The sequence below is a fragment of the Peromyscus californicus genome, unplaced genomic scaffold (genome assembly GCF_007827085.1).
Source record: "Peromyscus californicus insignis strain IS unplaced genomic scaffold, ASM782708v3 Scaffold_20__1_contigs__length_68692818, whole genome shotgun sequence".
NCBI lineage: Eukaryota > Metazoa > Chordata > Mammalia > Rodentia > Cricetidae > Peromyscus > Peromyscus californicus.
The window spans coordinates 42,365,993-42,386,834 of NW_026294503.1; the positions used below are offsets into that span (position 1 = coordinate 42,365,993).

Genomic DNA, 20,842 nt, shown 5'->3' on the forward strand with positions numbered 1-20,842 from the left:
GATATTAGGGTGAATGTTGAAAGATCAGAGAGACAGAACACTCCAAAGCTAACCTCACCTTGCCAACTTCTCAGCTGATCCTGTTTCCTCAGCCAGATGCCTCTGAATCCTCACCCAAATGGATCTCAGTTGAACTGCTGCTAAAAGCTAAAAGCTCAAAAAGGCTCTAGTTCATGGTCCTCATGCCTTATGTACCTTTCTGCTTCCTTCTGTCACTTCCTGGGATTAAAGGCATGTGTCCTTCCCAAGAAAGACATGAGAATTCAAGTGCTGGAATTAAAAGTGTGTCACCATGCCTGGTTGTTTCCAGTGTGGCTTTGAACTCACAGAGATCCAGATGGATCTCTTCCTCCAGAATGCTAGGAGTAAAGGCATGTGCTACTACTGCCTAACCTCTGTTTAATATAGTGGCTGTTTTGTTCTCTGACCCCAGATAAGTTTATTGGGGTGCATAATATATTAACCACAAATTCTCTTCTACTGAAGATCTGAACTGGTTCAGTCTGAGCGCTCAGCATGGCATCCAGTTACTGTCCCTGTGGCTTGCAGTTCTTGGAGGTTTGTCTCTCATGGTCCTTATGATGGCCAGCTGGTCTGAGCCAAGCCCCTTCTCTGGGGTTTGGCCAGGGTGGGATGACCATGGTGGCCTGGCCCCTTGGTGCTGACCCTTGCACCCTCTACTTGGTGAGGATAATGTATTTTTTAAACTTAATTTTATTTGACATTTCCCCCTTTATTTTACATTTAGACCACAGTTTCCCCTCCCTCCTCTCTTCCTGGTCCCTCCCCTACCTCCTAGCTACTCACCTCCTCATCCCTTCCTCTTCAGTCTCCATTCAGAAAGGAGCAGGCCTCCCATAGGCTTGAATGAAACATGGCACATGAAGTTGAGGCAGGACTTAGCTTCTCCCCCTGCATCAAGGTTGGGCTAAGTGATCCAGCATGGGGAACAAGTTCCCAAAAGCCAGCTAAGCACCAGGGACAGGTCCTAATTTTCCTGCTAGGAGTCTTACACACAGACCAGGCTGCACAACTGTCACATACACTCAGATGGCCTAGTTTGGTTCCATGCAGGCTCCCTAACTGTTGGTCCAGTGTCCATGAGCTCCCAGGAGCTCAGGTCATCTGTCTCTATGGGTTCCCCCATCATGATCTTGGACCCCCCACCTACTGCTCATACAACCCTTCCTCCCTTTCTTCAGCAGGACTTCTGGAGATCAGCCCAGTGCTTGGCTGTGGATTTCTGCATCTACTTCTGTTTCTGGATAAAAGGCTCTCTGATGACAATTAGGTCGTCAGATTATGGTAGATGGCCAGTTCAGGCACCTTCTCTACTATTGCTAGGAGTGTTAGCTGGGGTCATTCTTGTGGATTCTTGGGGGTTTCCGTGCACCAGGTTTCTCCCTAACACCGAAATGCACCCCCCTCCCATCAACATATCACTCTCGTTACTCAGTGAGGCTAATATTAACACAAAGCAGAATAAGAATAGCATTCATTGGGATCACATTCCCATTTTTGACGTTTCCCCTGGACCAAAGGCATTGGCAGAGTCTCCAACGCTGAAGTGGCAAATACTAGCATTACTTTCTTGGGGTGTCACTGTTCATGCTGAGCAGTTCCCTAGAAGATCCCCAGAACTCCAGATGGCACTGGTTCTGCTTGTGTCCTTGGAGTTAGAGACAGAGGTATGAGAGGGAGTCCCACTCCCTGCCATATGAGTCTGTGGCCCTATCCTGGCTGTTCAAGGGTCCATGAATGTTCCAGTCTGTTCTTCTGTCAGGTTAAGCAATCCCCATCATGATGGGCCTATGACTCGGGGAATATTTACATGGTCCTGCATCTCAGTGTGTTTTTCTATCCCAACTAAAGTCATGCTACTGAAAGAAGAAGAATCAAGAGCAAGAAAACATGTTTTAATGACAACAAATACCTTTCTACCAGGAAGCATGGTCACACGTCTCCTGTCGAAGGCTGCATCCTGACTTCCCTCTTGGCTCAGCTCTGAGTTGTGGAATGAAAACCTAGGTCTCCTTCCTAGCCCCAGTCTCCCCTCTGCACAATCACAGCACGGCCCCATAGCACAAGTGTTGGTTACCCAGGGATTTGAAAAAATGGGATAAGATTTGTATCTTAGGGAATGATTGTAAAACTCCAAATGGTGAAATAAATGAGTTGCCAACTCTAGTGTGTGGGTCACCTGCTCTCCCTCCTTCAAGCTGTGAGGACATGGCCATCAAGCCCCAGTGATATTTGTCTAGGATGAAATAGGCCCCAAAAGAAAGGGTTATGTTGGCTCTTGTATTCAGCTCCTCTCAGTCCCTTCTCCTGTGACAAGGCAGAGATGTCCCACAGACATCCAACTTCAGGTCTCTGGTAGAGTAGAGGACTTTGGCCCCTCCCCAAAGGTGCCATGAGAATATGATATGAGGTACTGGACTCTGCCAAGAGGATGCTGGGAACTCCTGGGACAAAGCAACACAGGATGGACCTATGTAAAGGCATCTGCCACCAACTTCAGCAGACCACTGCCAGCATCAACCTCTCCAGAGCCCGGGACTGCATGAGGGGTGAGGAGAGGCTGGTGTGCTTGGGGAGAGACAAGGATGGTCAGAGTCCAGGAGCTGTGGAGAGTGATCTCTGAAAGGTGCTGGAGCCGAAGTGGCAGGTTTTTTCTTCTTCTTTTTTTTTTTCATTAAGAAAATACTTTCCTTCATTTTACACACCAATCAAAGATCCCCCTCTTCCCTCCTCCCACCCCCCCAACCTCCCCCTAACCCACCACCCCACTTTCCCCCACAAAAAGGCAGGGCCTCACACCGGGAGGCACATCCAGTAGAGGCAAAGCCCAAGCCCTTCCCTCTTCTTCAAGGCTGCAGGACGTTTCCCATCATAGGTAGTGGGCTCCAAAAAGCCCTCTTATGCACCAGGGATGGATTCTGATTCTACCGCCAGGGGGGCCCCCAAGCAGATGAAGCTACACAATTGTCTTGCCATGCAGAGGGCCTAGTCCAGTCCCATGCAGGCTCCACAGTCATTGATCCAAGAGGCAGAGGCAAGTGGATCTCAGTGTGATTAAGGCCAGCCTGGTCTAGACAATGAGTTTCATGACATCCAGAGTGACATAATGAGACCCTGTCTCAAAAAGTCAAAAGGAAGCAAGCAAAAATGAATAAGACAAGGACATACACCTGTATTCTGTGGTCAGACTAAGCTAGTTCCAGGAAGCCATGTGTCTCAGCCTCTGTCCCATGGGTCCACATGGTCACTTACTACTTGGACATTCTTTCTCTTTATTCTGTCTTAGTGGGGAAAAGCACCTCTTGGTTGTTGTAGACTATGGTTTGTCTGTCTGCTTATAAAGTTTGCCAGTGAGGTCTTTCCCAACCATTTGGACAAAGCAAGCAACTCTGACCCCCACACTGTCTCCATGGACACACTTTGCTGTCTCCCTGCTTGGGATGTAGGGTACCTGGGGGACCCTCGCTGGGCCATAGAGAAAGAGGCTGCACAGTTGGTCCTGGTTACCAGCACTAGGCTGACAACAGGATCATGTAAATTCTGCTGATCCTAGAGGGAGAATGGGGATTGGGTAGATGGAAAGGGTAATGTGGAGAAGCACCCTAAGGAAGCTAGACATCCAGGGCTGGAAGGGACTGGGGAGGCCAGCAGTGGGGAGGTGGTATGTAAGAGCCTCAACTGAGAGGGAAAGAGACCAATGTTATGGGGTGGGAGGAGCCCAGAACAGGCCTGGAGTCCTGGAAGGTCCCTCTACTGGGGGGGAGGGTGATGAGGGAGTGGCTGCAGCAGGGAGCAGGGCTTCTTGCTGTGTGAACACCCTTCAACTTGACATTAGAAGAAGCTTGTAGTCCTGACCCCTGTGTTCCCTCCTAAAGCAGAGGTAGGATGTCCCACTGCAACTAAATGCTGTGCAGACAGCCTTGGAACTGTCTCATCTGGAGAGCTCAGCACAGCGCGGGAAGGAGGCTCCCTCCTGGGCTTCCAGTTCACCAGGAGCAAGACAGAGCAGAAACCATCTGAGACCCCTCAATGCACCTTCCCAGGGGACACTCATCCAAGAAGGCAAGAAGGGCTGGGTCCAAGGCAGGTTCAGAGCTGACCAAGAGAGCCTTCCTCCACCCCAGTGCTGAGGATCCAGGGTGTTGTGCATGCTAGAGACATGCTCTAGCACTAAGTCACATCCCCAGCACCAGAAAAACATGGAAGACTGAGACCCATAGCACAGATGCTGTTACCATTGTGGGGTCGCCAAGACTCTGTCTTATCCTGTCTGCCCACTGTCCCAGGACTTTTTGGCACATGGTCCTTATGTCACTAGTGACCTGCAACCTGTGAAGCAGGAAGAGAAAGGGACAGCCAGCCCTCTTGTCACACCTGTATCTATAAGAAGGGCCCCAGAAGACCTTCAGCAGCCTTCCCTTAGTTTCTGTCCTGTGTCACATGGTCACTGTTAGTTTGAACATGCCCCAATATTAGAATCCCAGATGTCAAGATATCCGGTGTTCTAGAGGAGAGGCAGGCATGTGGAGCGACAGAGGAGTGGCTTCTGCACTCAGATGCACATCGGGACCTCGGGAGCCACTGTGCCGCTGTGATGAGGTCAGTGAGCAAACACCAGCTGCCAAGGAAAGGAACCTTCAGGAGCCATGGCCACTTTTGACAGGCTTCTCAGGGACCTCACAGATGTGCTGGTTTATTCATTCCTCACATGACACTAGCAACATACACCTGTACAGTCCATGTCCATCAGCCATAGATCCCGGGACACTCCTGTCAGAGTCCTGTGAGTCAGTCAGGTGTTCTTCCCAGTGAGGGAGAAGACCTGCCTTGGGATCATGGTATTAGTGAAGGAGATGGGAGAAGCCACTGCAGGAGCTGGGCTTTGGTGAGGTTGGTTGGAGGAGTGTCTACAGCAGTGTGTGCTGCAGAAAGTGAGGAGGATCTGTCTACAGGTGTTTCTGTAAACTCTGTCTCTACGGAGAGACAGCCAGAGGGGGGACATCTTGAAAATGTCAGTGTGTCTTGGGGGCCAAAAGAGAATCTCTCAATCTGTTCTGAGACTATGACTACAATGAAGCCTGTGACGAGATAATTAATCAAACTAGGGGTCTGTGTAGCTCAAGGACCAGGGCCTGGGAACCCAGAAAAACAGCCCTATCTTTGCCTGGGATTCTGGCATCACACGCAAGACAGAGCAAGCACTCAGGAACGGAAATCCTTTTTCTTCCTTCTTCATTTCCTTCTTAAGCTTCCTATTAACATGTATAAATTAAGAATAGTGATGGGTTTTTTTGTTACATTTTCATCCACGTGTTTGATACAATTGGATCGTATTCACCTCAATTACCTTCCTGTGTCCCTCTCACTCCCGCTGACCCCTCCCCCTGTAGCTAGTCACCCTTCTACTTTCCTGTGTTTTTGATTTTTCTTCTTTTGTGGTCCTATTGTAATGCTAGGGTTCATCTGTGACTTTACACCTAACAGCATTGCTTTCCGAAGCTGAGTGTGCCTGTTTTGTGGTTCACACATCTAGAATCCTGATGTCCCTAACACTGGTGCCTCTATCAGAAGTGCTCCATATGACTGATACTTAATGACATTCACACTATAGCATTCCTTCTTTAACTTAATGTTTTTATTCTAAGGAGAGAACAGACGTGTCATTGAGGAAGCCATTAGGGACTTCCTGTACACTGAGCAGAGAGAATCTCCAGCTCCTGATGGGTGAAGATGATGTCTGGAAGATGTTCACAGAGGAGGCTGAACTGTCCAGGTCACCTCCATGGGCCTCCATCACTGCCGGTACACACCCTGCTGCATGGTTTCCTCTGAGCAGACACACCTTCCTCAGGCAGTCCTGAGTGTCACTTAGTAGTACTCAACAACCCAGGAGGAGTATTTGCTCATTATATTCCTTGTTTAGCTGACGTGACTGTGATATATCATATTGAAATTTCCAAGAAAGGCCTACCTCCGATGTACTAACCTAAAGTAGCTCCTCAAATATGCATCTGCTAGAGCTACTGATGACTTTGGGGAAGGCTGCTGCTGAGTACTCAATCTCACTCAGATTTTCCTGTCATAGACAGAATATAGCCAGGTTCTTAGACAGGAAGTGATAGGAATGCTGTCCCCAGAGTCCCCATAGATGCTTGCTCCCTTGAACCTTCATGAGCCAGGCCTCCACTGTGTAAGTTTCCTTTGTTTTCTCTCTTCCCAACCCACACCACAACAGCCCCAGATCTCCTCTACAGTGTTCTAGGGCTTCTGTACCCACAGGCCCAACGCTGTCCACATTCCTCCCGCAAGCCAGTTCCACACTTACAGATCACATGATCAGGTCTGTCGTAGCAACACTCTACTCCTTGGTAACAGCTCTCTGTGTTAGTTACTTTTCCTATCACTGTGACAAAAATAACTGACTAAAGAAAAGCTGAAGAAAAGGAGGTTCATCTGAGCTCACAGCTCGAGGGTTCAATCTTTCATAGCCGGGGAGCCACTTGCCCGGAGCTTGAGCCAGCTGGTCACCTGGATTCTGCTGGACTCCTCCTTTATCCCTTTGTATGTTCAGCTCATGGGATGGGGCCACTGATGGTGGATCTTCCTTCCTCACCTGCACTTCTCTGGGGATGACCTCTCAGCCCCCAGAGGTGTGTCTCCTGGGTGATTTCAAATCCCGTCAAGTTGACATGAAGATGGCACATGGCAAAGGCTGGCATCAGCAGCTCTAGGGCACTCCCAAGGGGCCTAGGTTTCAGTCAGGGAAAGAATCTTTTCAAGTCAAACTTACTGTCCAGATTTCTTCTTGGGTCTTGATCACACACTGCCCTCAAGGCTAAGCTCTTCACCACTAAAGGCATCAAAGTTTACAGTGTCCAGATCTTCCGGAAGTAAAAAATATGAAAATCCCTCCCACGTATCTTGTAGTTAGGTTGAATATTCTTCTATGGGAAGTGGATATTCTCGGAGTCTGCTTTTGTCTTAATTTTGACATATTTGTACACACAATGAGCTCTCTTAAGGAAGGGAGAGCATTCTGTACACAATACTTACACAGCACAGGTATAATTCGAAATGATACTTTCATTGCACATGAGTGAGCTCTCTAGCTGCACATCAGAATCTGTAAGAAGCAGCTACCTGTGCATTATACCCTGGAGCTTTATTCATGTGTTCATGCTGGCACCAACCAGGCACCTGACTTCAGCTCCACCTGGCTGCCTGCTTGTTTCCTCCACCATCACAGGGATAGCACCATCACAGCAGCTGCTGCTTCCCACCACAACCGAGTTGCTGAGAGCAGCAGACTGCCCCCGGCGTGAAGGGTGTCAGCACTACACCCAGGATGCCCAGGACTCCTGAGGTAGTGCTGGTGGGGTTGGCAACCATGTTGTAGGAGAAGGTACAGTCACTGAGCACCTGGTCAAGATGGTCAGCCTGGCTGGGAATTTCTGGATATGTTCTTCAAGTTTCTCTTTCAACCAAAGAAAAGCTTCCCAAACCCTCTTCCTATTCTGCAGTTCTATTGAAGATTTCTGTTGTCAGCCACTTTCATATGTGCTGTAACCTTCTTCAGAGCATCAGGAACAGCAGCTTCCTCCTCCCTGTGACAGCAGAGGTCAAGTACATGAGAAAGAGTTTGTTTAGCTGTAACATGAGCCCCTTAGCACTCATCTTGTTTAAACCACACTAAATATTGTCAAAAAGAATTTACCTAGGACCATGATTTTGCCATGAAAATTTGGTACAACAGGGATTCCCATAGTCCTTAGTCCACAGAGGACAGTGTGTAAAGTAGAGTCAAGACACCATGATGACAGGTACTTGATAAGATGTCTTCACTCAGTGTCATCACTACTAAAATATTTGTCCAGAAAGAACACTGTAGTTGAGCACAGGGATGTGGGATCAGAGCAAATACTCTGAACTCAGAGAATGTTAGTGAGTTATGAGGGATTCGTCTTTCCAGAGAGTCTTCCCTCTCCCTCAGCTGCTGGAAAGTTATCTGCAGCACCTGAAGTATCCAGCCTGCAGGAATATCTGTGCTTGCCTGGGGAGCTCGGTCATGGGAACATATAAGTTTAGGATATAAGGTGTTAAAAACCTAGATAAGAACCACCCTTAAAACTGAAACTGTCTCAGCATCCCTCTGGCACCACAAGATTAGTTTCAAAAACGCCCTTATGGCAAAGGCTATAGGTCACATACAGTCTAAACCAACTGTGTGAAATTATCCCCATCTGTCTGTACATGCTGTCATAACCTTAGTGGGTTTCAGGTTATACTTGGGTCTTGTTTGTAAGATATCCCATTATATGTCTGAAAAGAAGTGTATCAGGAACTTTGAACATTTCTGACCCCCAGGACTCTGGAGAGGAGAGGCATTCACCTTCTGGAGGGGAGGAATACACCAAGGTATCCATGTAAAGATGCCCATGATTGATCTGGGTTGGTGGACCTGTTAGTGATGTACTACCCCCTGCCATCAATGCAAGATGGTCATAAAAATCAAGCCCTCTGAGTATAAGAGAGGAATTCAATCTATGCTCTATAAGACAACAGTCCTAAGCAGACTCTTTTTACCTGGTCAGAATGAATACTTTTCAACAATGGTAGGATTCCAGGTGTGCATCCATCATGTGATTTGTCACACAAAATAAATACAGGAGCATATGATGTCCTGAGGATAACCTGGCATGTCTAGTTCAGGGTCCTAGAGACAGAGGTCACTAGGCAAACAGATGCCATAGGTGACGACAGTGTCCCATTGGAACACAGCAAGGCCACATGGAAAGATACAAGGGGCCTGGAGATCACCTGTCATAATGGGTAGGCCAGAAGACCCTTCAATTTCAACAGGGCAATTAGGGAGTTGTATTCTTCTGGAATGTGGACAAGGGGCACCTGCAGCCCATGAAGTTATACAAACTACCCTTAAACTACACTGACTGTGGAAGCTGTCTCTAGCCATGAGTCTCTCCTGATATTCATGACTCCCTTTGTAGAACAAACCAGAGCCTCAAATGTCACCTGAGAACTCCTCTGCAGAGATGGGGTGTGGAGGGCACCCATTCACAGCTCTGCAGCCCATGAAGCCTGAAGTTAGAGCAGACAGGGAAGCAATGTCCCTTCTGCATCCTGAGTATTTCTCTTAGGCCCTTGACTGCCTTCCTCTCTGTGTCTTGAAAACTTTCCATCTAGCCTCTCCTCCCAGCCCTGCTACAACAGCCCTCTATTCCTCCATCTCTGGACTACCTTTGCTCTCTCCTGAACCTGCTCCATCACCAGAAGTTACAGAGAGAGATGCTCATAAATGTGCCCATGAGTGAGGAAAGACCACAGTTTATCCCCTTTCCACAAATCAATGAAAAGCAAGGTCCCTCGTTTGGTGAGCAGGCACTCTGTTGCCATCCCAGTCAGAGGTGTGCCCCCTTGGCCTGCAAATTGAAGGCCAGCTCCAGTTTCATCTGTGACCTTCATTCTTGGTTCTATTTCTATCTCACCCAGGCAGGGCTGCTCTTGGCAGTATCAGCTCCTTCCATGGGTCAACAAGGAGGGTGGTGCAATGCAGGCATCATGCCTGATGGGTGTTTTATCATGAGCATGAGAGGCCACAAACTAGCATGTTCCATTTTCCTCTTGGGCAGCGAGTGTATCAGCCCCAGGACTTGTGTCTATTTGTGTCTCAGATGTGTAGGTGGTGACTGGATTCAAGGACTCTGAAGGAGGAAGGTGATGGACCCATTTTATGGATGAGCTCAACGAGGTTAGACACAGACATTGAGAGAGTCCCAGGCTCAGCATCAGTATAACTGGACTTGTCATCAGAATGGAGTCTGTCTGTCTGCTCCTCCCTCCTAGTCTGCCCTGAGGACTAGAGAGGACGTGAATCCCTCAGATGGGACCACCACACTGCCTGAGTGATCAAATCACCATTGACTTGACACCACAGAGGTGAGCTTTGAAGCTGTGGTTGTGGCACAGGTCACAGTTCACACTCAGTCTAAAATGATTGTGTGACAGCATCCCAACCCATGTGTACATGGGGTCAACACACCTTCGTGGCTTTCAAGGCTACACTTGGGTTTTCAATCATGACATTATGCATCTGCAAAGAAGGGATGTGGTGGGAGCTTTGATCATTTCTGGCCCCAGAGTCCCCTGGAGAGGAAAGACATTGACCTTCTAGAAGCGAGGAAGACACTGAGGTTTCCTTGTGAAGATGGTCATGAGGCTGTGTCACTAGAATGGATCTGTTGTGAGTGTCCCTGTTAGTGATGTTCTGTCCCCTGCCCTCAGTGCCAGGTGCCTGTAAGTCCCCAGCTCTCTGTGTATATGCAGACTGGGTTCACTCTGTCTCCTAGGGTAACAGTCGTAAGCAGACTGTTTGAGGTTGCTGCAGAGTGAATATTTTCCTCCAGGGTGGGCTCTCAGGTATGCAGAAGTCATGTGATCTGCCATACTGAGGACAACAGGAAGCTTCAAGCTTGGAGCCCTCCCAGGACCTGCCTGTGGAGCCCTTCCTTGGCTGAATTTAACCTGTGACTTGAGTCAGTGGTAAACTGTAACTGTGTGGATGTCTAGTTCAGGTCCTGCAGACAGATGTCACCAGGCAAACAGACACCATACTTGGTGACAGTGTCACATTGGAACACAGCAAGGGCACATGCAAAGTTGCAAGGGGCCTGGAGACCACCTGTCATAGTGTAGCTAGGAAATCCCCTCAGCTTACAAGAGGCAACTAGGGAAGTGTTTTCCGCTGGGATGGGCACATCGGACCCCTCAGATGTTGGATTTATGCAAATCTCCCTTCAATCACAGACTTTGGAAGTTGTCTATAGCCACATGGGCTTCCTGATGTTGAGGGAGCTCTGTGTAGAACAGAATAGAGTCCCAAATATCAACGTGGAACCCCTCAGAGTCGACAGTGTGTGGAGAGCACCCGGGTTCAGCTCTGCAGCCCACGAAGCCTGAGGTCAGAGCAGGCAGGAAAACAATGTCCCTTGTCCCTCCTAAGTGTCCTCTGCTAGGCCCTTGACTACCTTCCTCTTGGTGCCGACCTCCCTGGCCACTGTCTTCCCCCAGCCCTGCTACAGAAGCCCTCTATTCCTCCTTTCCTAGACTGCTTTTCTACCCTCCCGAACCTCTCCCATCTACAGAAAGTACAGACAGATACATAAGAAATGTGCCCGTGAATGTGGAAGGCCCAAGTTTATTCTCTCTCCTCAAATCCAAGTAAAACAGGGTCCCTCCTTGTGAGACCAAGCCTTCTGTTGCCATCCCCATCCTAAATGTTTTTTTTTTTTTCTTGAAAATTGAAGCCCAGCTGAAACCTCATCGGTGACCTTCACTTGTATCTCACCCGGCCAGAGCTTCTCGTTAGGAGGGTGGTGCCTAGCAGGCACCATGCCAGGCCAGGCACCAGGCCAGGTGTGTTGTTTTATCATGAGGGGCCACAGACCAGACATTTTCCTTTCACTTTCGGGCCCTGGGTATATAGGGCCTAGATTGTGAATCTGTTCGTGTCTCAGACGTGTAGCTGGTGACTGCATCCACATAACTAAGGACAGCTGGGATCCCTCCACACTTGGCTACAGGAAGATTCCCAGGTGAGCTGGGGATCTTCTCCCCTGACATGTTTATCCACTCCAGGGCTCTGGAGGAGGAGGGTTATGGCCCCAGAGTTTAGACAATAGTGCAGATCCCAGGCTCAGCAGCAGCATGGCTGGGCTTGCAGTCAGAATGGGGTCTGTCTGCACCTCCCCACTCAGCACAGGAGAGGGTGTGGAATCCCTCAGTTGGGATCACCAAACTGCCTGGGGCCTGACCCTGCTTGCAGGCCTGCCTGAGACGTGATGATGGGGCCCTAGAGGGAGGGAAGCCTTTCTCCTGGAGTTCGTCATTTTACATAGCTACAGAACAGAATATGGAGGTGAAAGAGTCTGTGGACCAGGGACATCAACACGTGTGGCATGGACACCCGCAGCTGGCCTTGAGGTGCTCTTCCTGTACCAATGAGAATGAGGTTTCGGTAAAGACATACAGGATGACTAAGTGGTGCTGGCACAACTGGACCTTGTTGACTCTGCTCTGTCTGGCCCAGTAGATAAACTGAGGCAGAGCAGAGTGACTTGTCTAGAGTCCCTGATGGAGGCTGAACAGGTAGGTGAGAGGCCACACTCCCTTGTCCTCACCTGGCCTCTGCCCAGACCGTGGGGCACAGAGGAGGGAGCCAGGCTGTCCTGTGTGTGGCGGTGCAGAAGGGAACCAGGTAAGGGGACTGAGAGTGGGCTCAGTGCAGAGTCCCCAGGACCATCGCACCCAGCCTTACCTAACACTAGGGTCAGACTCTGCGGCAGGGTGTGCTCTAGTGAAGCAGAGGGGCCCAGGAGTGTTAAACCCCCAGGATTTCTCTTCAGTTCAGAGTCAGGGCCGTTGTCTCCCTCACCTCTCTGCTCTGACTGCTGTGTGACATGGGGTTTGTCGCGCTTCTCTATGTCTCTGTTTTATCCCCTGATAGCGGGAGCCAGGATTGCTGCCCCGCTGAGCCCCAGCAGGCTGCTCTCCACCTATGGTGCTGGAAGGCTGTGAGAGGTAGAGAGGGCACAGGAGACCCTGGTCCCTCAGATGCCAAAATTATGAGAGAAGGTGGAGGATCAGATGGACATGTCACTGGTTGGAAGGCAGGGAAGGGGCTCCAGGGGGAGGTGAAGCCTGGCCCAGCCATGTAGGTGAGCTGAACAGGGGCACACACTTTAAAGAGCATTAGAACAGTGTGTGTTATCCTTCAGAAAGCCTTAGAATATATAGGGTTCATAATGTCCAGCTCACGTCACCTCCAGCTGTCACTGCATGTGCCCTGGCTCCCCTGCAGCTGGGAGCTGATCAATGCCCCTCTGCCTGCCTGCCTGCCATGCTCTCTGAACACACTCACTCACTTTCCCCATCTCTGAAGGGAATGTCATCAAAGAGACCTTGAAGTTCTGCACATGAACTGGTTACCTTTTCCATGGTAGCACTAGGGACTGAAGCCAGAGCCTCAAACACACTCATGGGCTTCCACTGCGGAACTGCAGCCCCAGAGACCAGGTTTCCATGAGAAGGCTCAGCTGGGCTCAAACTGCCGGCAACCCCCCTGCCTCAGCCTCTGCAGCACTGAGGTTACCCCATGTGCAGTCGATCTACTGTTTATTTAAGGCTACTCTGCACTTGTGACTTTAGGGAGAATGCCCACCCTGTGCACTGCCCGTGTGAGTGTAGGTTCTCACACTTCATTGTACAACAGTGAGGAACCTCAGGTTATGAAAACGTTAAATACTGAAGCTCTGTGATCCAGTCATTTTGCTTCTAGAAATAGCTTACAAATGACCCCAAAGAAGAAATTTTTTCAAGAGAGTGTTCATCTACTGCTGCTCACATGGTGGTTAGAAACTGCCTAGGGGCTCTCCCCATGCTCTCTCCCTCTGTCCCTCCCTCCCTGACCTGATTCCTCCTGTTCACACTCCCCACCAGCCTTCCATCTACTGCAAAATCCATTCTATTTCTCCATCCTAGGGAGATCCTCTGACCCCCATAGCTCTCCTTGTTACTTAGACTATCTGGAGGAGCAGTGGATCCTGGAGAGAGGGAAGGAGGGAGTGAAGAAGTGGAGGAGTGGGCATGGGAGGCTGCAGATGGATGTGTTACATAAGAGAACAGTAAATAAAAACGGGAAGAAGTTGCTTGAGTTTGAACAATTCGGGACGAGGTCAGAGGACTGGATGGGCGAGAGCAGGCACAGGGACAGGGTCAGACAGGACTCCAGCCCTGGTGGGCTGCAGGATCCTGCAGAAGAGGGAGGGTGTGTGCTCTGGGAGAGTACTGTTGTACCCATGAATTTAACCCCTGTCACAGGACACAGGCCCTCGTGTGGGTGAGAAGCCACTCACAGTCACATGGGGAGAAGATGGAATGCTGCTGTGTAGTTAAGGGAGTGGAGATTCACATCTTTTTTTTTTTTTTTTTTTTTTTTTTTTTGGTTTTTCGAGACAGGGTTTCTCTGTGCAGCTTTGCGCCTTTCCTGGGACTCACTTGGTAGCCCAGGCTGGCCTCGAACTCACAGAGATCCGCCTGGCTCTGCCTCCCAAGTGCTGGGATTAAAGGCGTGCGCCACCACCGCCCGGCGAGATTCACATCTTAAATGTGGGGTGTCAATCACAATATCTTGGGGTTAAGTCCTTGGTCTAGTATTATGGAGAAAATTTGGGGCAAGCCTTTATGATCTTCCCTCCATTTTAAAATGGAGTTCACAGACATACTCATCTCATCAAGGGTGTTGTTCTCCTAATGAGGTGTGTATGAGGAGTCTTTGTGTCACAGACATACAGTAAATATTTCCTATTATCAGCAATCCCCATGTGTTCCCACCAAGCAGTTGACAGAGCACCCCTTCCCATTTCTCCTTGTGTAAACAGTATATTGCTTTTCTTCATGGCTATGTCCTTAGCTGGTGACATCCTCCTTGGACAATAACAGGACAGGAGGGCTCTGACTTGGCCGGGGTAAGGGGTGGGTAGACCAGATGACTGACATCTGGAAGGAGCAGCGCAGGGTCCTCTGGAGGTGGAGCGCTCTGGCTGTCACTCCTTTACCACCTGACTTCCCTCAGCTGTCACCATTGCCTCCCACTTTGTTATTCTCCCTCCAGCCTGACACCTGAGGAGCTGTGAGGACAACCTGTGATTGGTCTGAAGACATGGCAGCAAGCATGGAACCTGATGGTAAGCATTTCCTTTTTTCTGTCCTCATCCATCTCACAAAACTTCGAATAGGGAACTGTTCCAATGCTGGACCTGTTTCCTTGTCCAAAGCAGATCCTTTTGGTCTCAGTGGCCCACCTTTGTGTGGTCACTGTGTCTATAAGTGTGCTGTCCTGACTGTGTGACATCCCCCAGAGGCTCCTGCATTAAACACTTGGGCTCCAGTTGGTGTTGCCATTTGGGGAGGTTATGGAAGTCTCAGCACATGTAGCCTTACTGGAGGGAAGTCCAAATCTGTGGTGGGCTTTAAAGTTTATAAACCTGCTGGGCATGATGTGCATGTCTTAATCCCAGCACTTGGGAAGCTGAGGTAGGTAAATCTTTGAAGCCATCCTGGTCCACACAGTGAGTTCAAGGTCAGACAGGGCTACACAGTGTGACTCTGTCTCAAAAAAATATAATAAAATAGGGCAAAAGTAAAATAGAATTCCTAGACTTGCATTCTATTCTTAGATGCATTTCAGATGTGATCTGTCAGTCTCCAGCACCTGCTTCTGTCCCTTAACCGACACTCTGGACATCTATCCTTATGGAGCAGGAAGCCAAATGAATCTTCATAATGATTTCTGTCATGGTGTTTTATCTCAGCAGCAGAATACTAGCCATTTGTGAAGAAACTGAGAACACTCCTCTCTCTCTTTCTCTCTGTCTCTGACTGTCTGTCTGTCTGTCTCTGTCTCTGTCTCTGTCTCTGTCTCTCTCTCTCTCTCTCTCTCTCTCTCACACACACACACACACACACACACACACACACACACACACTCCCATGGATCAGTGTCCACAGGATGCTGGAAGGCAGTCCTGCTGAGCACGATGAAGAAGAGAGTTGGCTCCTGGGTTTCACAGGGAAGGAAGGCCTTCATTGACAGTTGGACTAGAGTCATTCTTGTGACGTTTGGGCACAGACTGTGGCTTAATCTGTCCATATTCTGAGAATTTACATGAGGCTAAACTAAAAGGCAATGGAGTAATTTCTTTGTTGGGGAAAGATCAAAACAACAAAACATTGACTCTGTGGATGGTTATTAATGGTGATGCTTATACTGGTCTACAATGAAGAAAAGGAAGCGGGACAGAAGGAAATGAAAATGTTTGTCATTTTGCATTTGGAGAGAATAAGAGCACTCGGGAGCTCAGTGTCACCTAATGGCTGTGACTGTCAAAACCTAAGAGGCTCTGAGGGGAGGCCCCTCTCTGCAGTGGGACAGTGGGAGGAGGCAGGACGGGCAAGGACCCAGCCAGCTAAGCTCCTGCTTGTGAAAGGAGAACGCCCAGAGCTTTCTTGCTCCTGGAGAGCCATTGCTGCAATGTGCAAAGCTGCTGTTGGTGTGGTTGACAGTGACAAGGGTCCATCCCAAGCTGGCAGTGTTGTCTGTGGGCACTGGTTGTGGAGTCATGAAATATGCAAGAGTCAATTGGTGACTGCTGATTTCTCCATGGTATCAAGAGCCTGAGTCCTTCCCGTGTTCAATACACAGATTGGAATTCTGTCTTTTAAAACAATCTCTACTATTGACACAATGAGCTAATGGAGAACCCACTAGTGGCCTGTAAGTCACATTTGAAGGAACTGTTACCACAGTGCTTGACATGTAAGAGGCTCATGATGTATGGGACAAGGGACTTCAACAAAAGGCCTGTAATTTCCCTCAGTAATGGAAACCCATGTTCATGATGAACACATAGAAATTTGGTCCCAATAAGCAACACTTCCTGATGTGGGGAAAGAGCAGGCTCACTACATCTGCATATGGTGTCTCCTTTGTATGTGTGGAGAAGGGTCAGAGTGTAAATAGTTGCAGAGGGAGGTGAACACAGATAGACACGTGTGTGCATATGATAGATAATTAAATGATGGATAGATGACAGAGAGTGGACCTCTGGTATCTCACTGTCAGAAGTACCCCAGTCCCACTAATTAGCACCTTATATTCATGGCATCATTTGAACTCTATTATCTTATTTCCTTAAATTTCTGTCTCCAAATACAGTTGCTGAAGCTCAGAGATTTTACATATGAATTTGAGAGACATAACTAAACCTCCAACCTGGGTGACCCCTTTAGGACCCATGGACAAATGTTCAGGGACATGGAGTCTCGGCATCTCCTGCTACTTGCCATTTAGTCTCTTCCACACTGGCTTCTGACCTCATTCTTTCTCTTGGTAAATAGTGGCAGGAAACGACACGGAAGAATTCATTGAATTTCTCACAAACATACTCTGCAGAGAGGATCTGAAGAGCTTGATAACTAAAGATGGAGCCTGGAAGGCATTTGTGGAGGGAGCTCAGTTGTCAAGGTAACCTGCATGGTGCCCCCAGCACTGCCCTCCAGACCATGAGGGTGAGGGTTTTCCTGGGCAGGCACACCCACTCTAGGCAGTCCCAGGGGTTAGAGCTATGGCCCCTCCTTTTCAACCATCCTAGAGGAGTGTTTTCACCATGTTATTCTCTGGTGGAAATCACTTCAAGGTGACTGAAGATGTCACTCAAGGTGCCAGGACCATATCTGCAATCTATAATTATGTGACCTTGGCAAATTAGTCAGCACATCCTGAGTTTCTGCACCATGAAACTGTAGTGTGAGAAAATCAGATCATGTGTGTGGAGTTTTCAGCATGTGGCCAAAACACCATGAGTGCTCCTGAAAGTTATCACTGAGAGCTACCATAGAAAGTGGGAAGAGACCAGGACCAAGGGTCTCCTGTAGGACTGAGGACGCAAGAACTCATTTGGTTCAGGTCACAAAAGTGTGGACATGATCCACATGTTCCCAGGTTCTGTCTCAGTCACTTTCCTCCCATCTGAGGAGCTGGAACAACAGCAGGGTCCTTCTGGGGGCTGAGGAGGCAGAGAGCCCACAGTGCAGCTGCACAGAGCTGGGTTGACCCTGACTGTCCTTACTGAGATCTGGAGCCCCCGTATGTTCAGTAGGAATGGGAATTCAGTCTGAAAGGACATAGTGATGACAGCCTGGAGTGAGGAACAGGTCAGGGATGGAAAACCAAGTGCCAGCACCCTTCCCAAAGCCCGGAGACCAGGGCCAGGGTCACAGTCAGGGTTCAGGGGAGACTGAGTGACCCTAGAGAGGAGGTGTAGGTAGAAGGCTGGGACAGCAGGGCTGGAAGGAGAGGGAGGAATTGAGGGCACAAGAAGGGGATGGTCAGGGTCCTAGCAGAAAACCTGTAAGAGGGAGAAGGGGCATTTATCCTACCTACATCAATGTCATGTTTCATGTGTGTGCAGGGCTGTGCTTGGGTGTGCCCTTCACACATGTGTGTGCTGCAGAGTTCCCAAGTGGCTTTTGGGTTCTCTTCTCTTCTACACAGAGCTCCCTGAATATCAGGAAGGATGTGTGGCCAGAGAGTGCTTCCAGTGTCAGTGTGGTTGGAGGACAGTTCAAATAACTAGAGAGTTTGAGGGTGATCCCATGTCCCAGTCCCAGAGGAAAGTCCTTCCCCTATTGTCTTGCCCAAACTGAGGGGATTTCCGACCTTCTGATGACCACAGGTGGTCTCCAGGCCCCTTGCATCTTCCCACATGGCCTTGTTATGTTCAAATGTGACACTGTCATCAGCGATGGTGTCTGTTAGCCTGGTGACCTCTGTCTGCAGGTGTCTGAACTAGACCTGCCCGGTGGTGGGTCAGGAGTGAGGGAGGGGTGTGAGTCAGTGTGGAGTCAGGACCAGTGGCAGCTGACCTGTCTTAGTCACCCGGGGCATGCACTGACCTCGTGAGCTCCAGTTAGGGAGGGAAAGGGCTTTGGGCATCTGCAGAGAACAGACATCAGGCACAATGATCTGGAGGGCCCCTGGTGGCTCTGAGGGGTTTCTTTTTTGTTTGTTTGTTTGTTTTATTGTTAAATTCTCAGAGATATCCTCATGGCAAAGTCTGAGGAAAGAGTCCCAGAGAGCCTCCCTCTGACACCAGCTGTTAGTGAAGGACTACTCCAAACCAATCACAGGATTGAGAATGTCCATGACCAATCTTAGGATTCACATATAAGGTTGTTATCACATAGTTACAGTTGATCATGGAGCAAAGAGGATTAAAAGAAGCCAATGAAAATATCCACCACACAGATCTGAGAGAGCTTAAACAACAGATCCTTTCCAGTAATATGGGCCTCATGGGAACCTTCCTAAGGTCAATGCCATTGGCTTTCAGCACCTCTGGAAGTCAGAAATGGCACCAAAGTTCTCACCACAACCCACATCTTTAAAGCTGAACATTTTAATAGGAAATTCTTGGGAACAGATCCTACAATTTCCCTACATGCCCTTGCCCATCTACAGGGTTTCCTGGTAATGATGCTATTTCCTTGATTGAAGGCATTTTGACCAAGTGCCCCTCATTACAGTGTCGTGACTCTACTGTACACTCTGACCCCTGTGGATTAAGGACCTTGGGTATCTATGATGTACCAAAAGCTCATGGTAAAATGTGAAATTATGGGTCTGTATATATTTTTCCCACAGTAACTGTATATGAAAGTGAAGTTTGAATAAGATTTTAGCATTAAGAAATAACTATTTTCCTCATGCACTTGACCTCTTGTGTCACAGTGAGCAGGAAGATGCACTGCATGATGCCCTGAATAAGCATTTAGCACAGAATCCCACAGATGAAGATGATGAAACTCAAAGGGAGCTGCAGAAAAAGAGGTTTTTGGAAGAATTTCCTGAGTTGACAGAGAAACTTGTAGAAAACATCAGGAGACTTCGAGACCTGGCTGACCATATCGACCAGGTGCACAAGGACTGCACAGTCTCCAATGTGGTGGCCGACTCCACTGGCACTGCCTCTGGACTCCTGGGCATCCTTGGTTTAGTTCTGGCACCCTTTACAGCGGGGGTTGGTCTGGCGCTCACAGCAACTTCAGTTGGGCTGGGAGCAGCGGCAGCTGCAACTAGTTTCACGACCAACTATGTGGAAACATCAAACAGAGAGTCAGATGAGGCTGATGCCAAGAAGGTGGTTAATGCCAGCATTGACACACTACATGATATTTTAATGATCATTCCTAAGATCAGTGTCAAACTTCATTCTATGTGTGAGGATATAGACAAAGACAGCCAAAAGACGAGGCAACAGTTACTTGTCGTAAAGTCAATTGCTGGCATTTGTCGTTCATTCTGTTCTACCAGTGTGGCCACAGGAATCAGCCTTGCAAGAGGACTCACTGCTGCAAGAGGACTTAACCTTGTAAAAGGATTCAAAGTTGCAAGAGCAGGCTTTATTGGTGTAATGCTTGGCATAGATATATATAACCTTGTAAATAGCTCAATGGATTTGCACGGTGGAGCAACAACAGAGTCAGCTGGAGCGCTGCGGGACCTGGCTCAGAAGCTGGAGGAGAAGTTGCAGGAATTTGAGCAGATCCACAAGGCTCTGCAGTCAGACTTATTTCAGTGACTTTTCCGACAGTAGCTAAGAGTTCAGGGGAGATGACATGTACAGGAGTGGGGATAGGGAGGCATGCTGTCAAAAAAGAAATAGTGTGATGTTAAGTCTGTGGATCTGAGTGTGTAGTGAAGAGTTTGTATTTCTGTGTCCGAGCACAGCAAGGTCAATGCAGACAGCCAGTGACTCAAGGAGAAGACAGAAACTGGAGTCTGAAAGAAGGGGCCAGAGTGAATGAGAGAGTGGGGAGTGGGACAGAAACATGGTGGGTGTGAACAGGAACAAACAATGAGAAGGCAGGAAAACTGGGGAGCTGAGAATGGGAGAAAGCCAGAGTGGGAGTTCTGGGTATGGAGAAGACACAGCAGGACACCACATGCCCTCCCTGAGGGAAGGGTCCCTGTGACCTCTAGGCTATTCTTCCCAGCGTCAGCAGGATCAACTCACCCTTGTGTCCTCCAGGCAGTGTCCTCTGGACAGTGACAGTGATGGTGATGATGGTGATGAAGATGATGTTGAGGATGGTGGTGGTGACAGCAGAAATATGGAGTTCTTGAGAAGTAGCCAGCCCTCCAAGGGGACGGGGTCACCTGAGAGACCAATGACATTAAAGCGAATGT

General features: G+C 48.9%; 1 protein-coding gene across 1 annotated transcript; it reads left to right on the forward strand.

Annotated features, from left to right (window-relative positions):
• Nucleotides 1–19,094: 19,094 nt before the first annotated feature.
• Nucleotides 19,095–20,660, forward strand: LOC128117235 (apolipoprotein L3-like). Its single transcript, XM_052749222.1, has 2 exons — nucleotides 19,095–19,123; nucleotides 19,319–20,660. Exons 1-2 carry the CDS (start codon nucleotides 19,095–19,097, stop codon nucleotides 20,232–20,234), a joined length of 945 nt encoding a protein of 314 aa, XP_052605182.1. The 3' UTR covers nucleotides 20,235–20,660.
• The last annotated feature ends 182 nt before the right edge of the window (nucleotides 20,661–20,842 follow it).

Coding starts and splice junctions, on each gene's coding strand:
- LOC128117235 (XM_052749222.1), top strand. CDS start 19,095: ATGCCCTTGCCCATCTACAGGGTTTCCTG. Junction 19,124..19,318: donor CCCATCTACAGGGTTTCCTG/GTAATGATGCTA, acceptor ATGAAAGTGAAG/TTTGAATAAGATTTTAGCAT.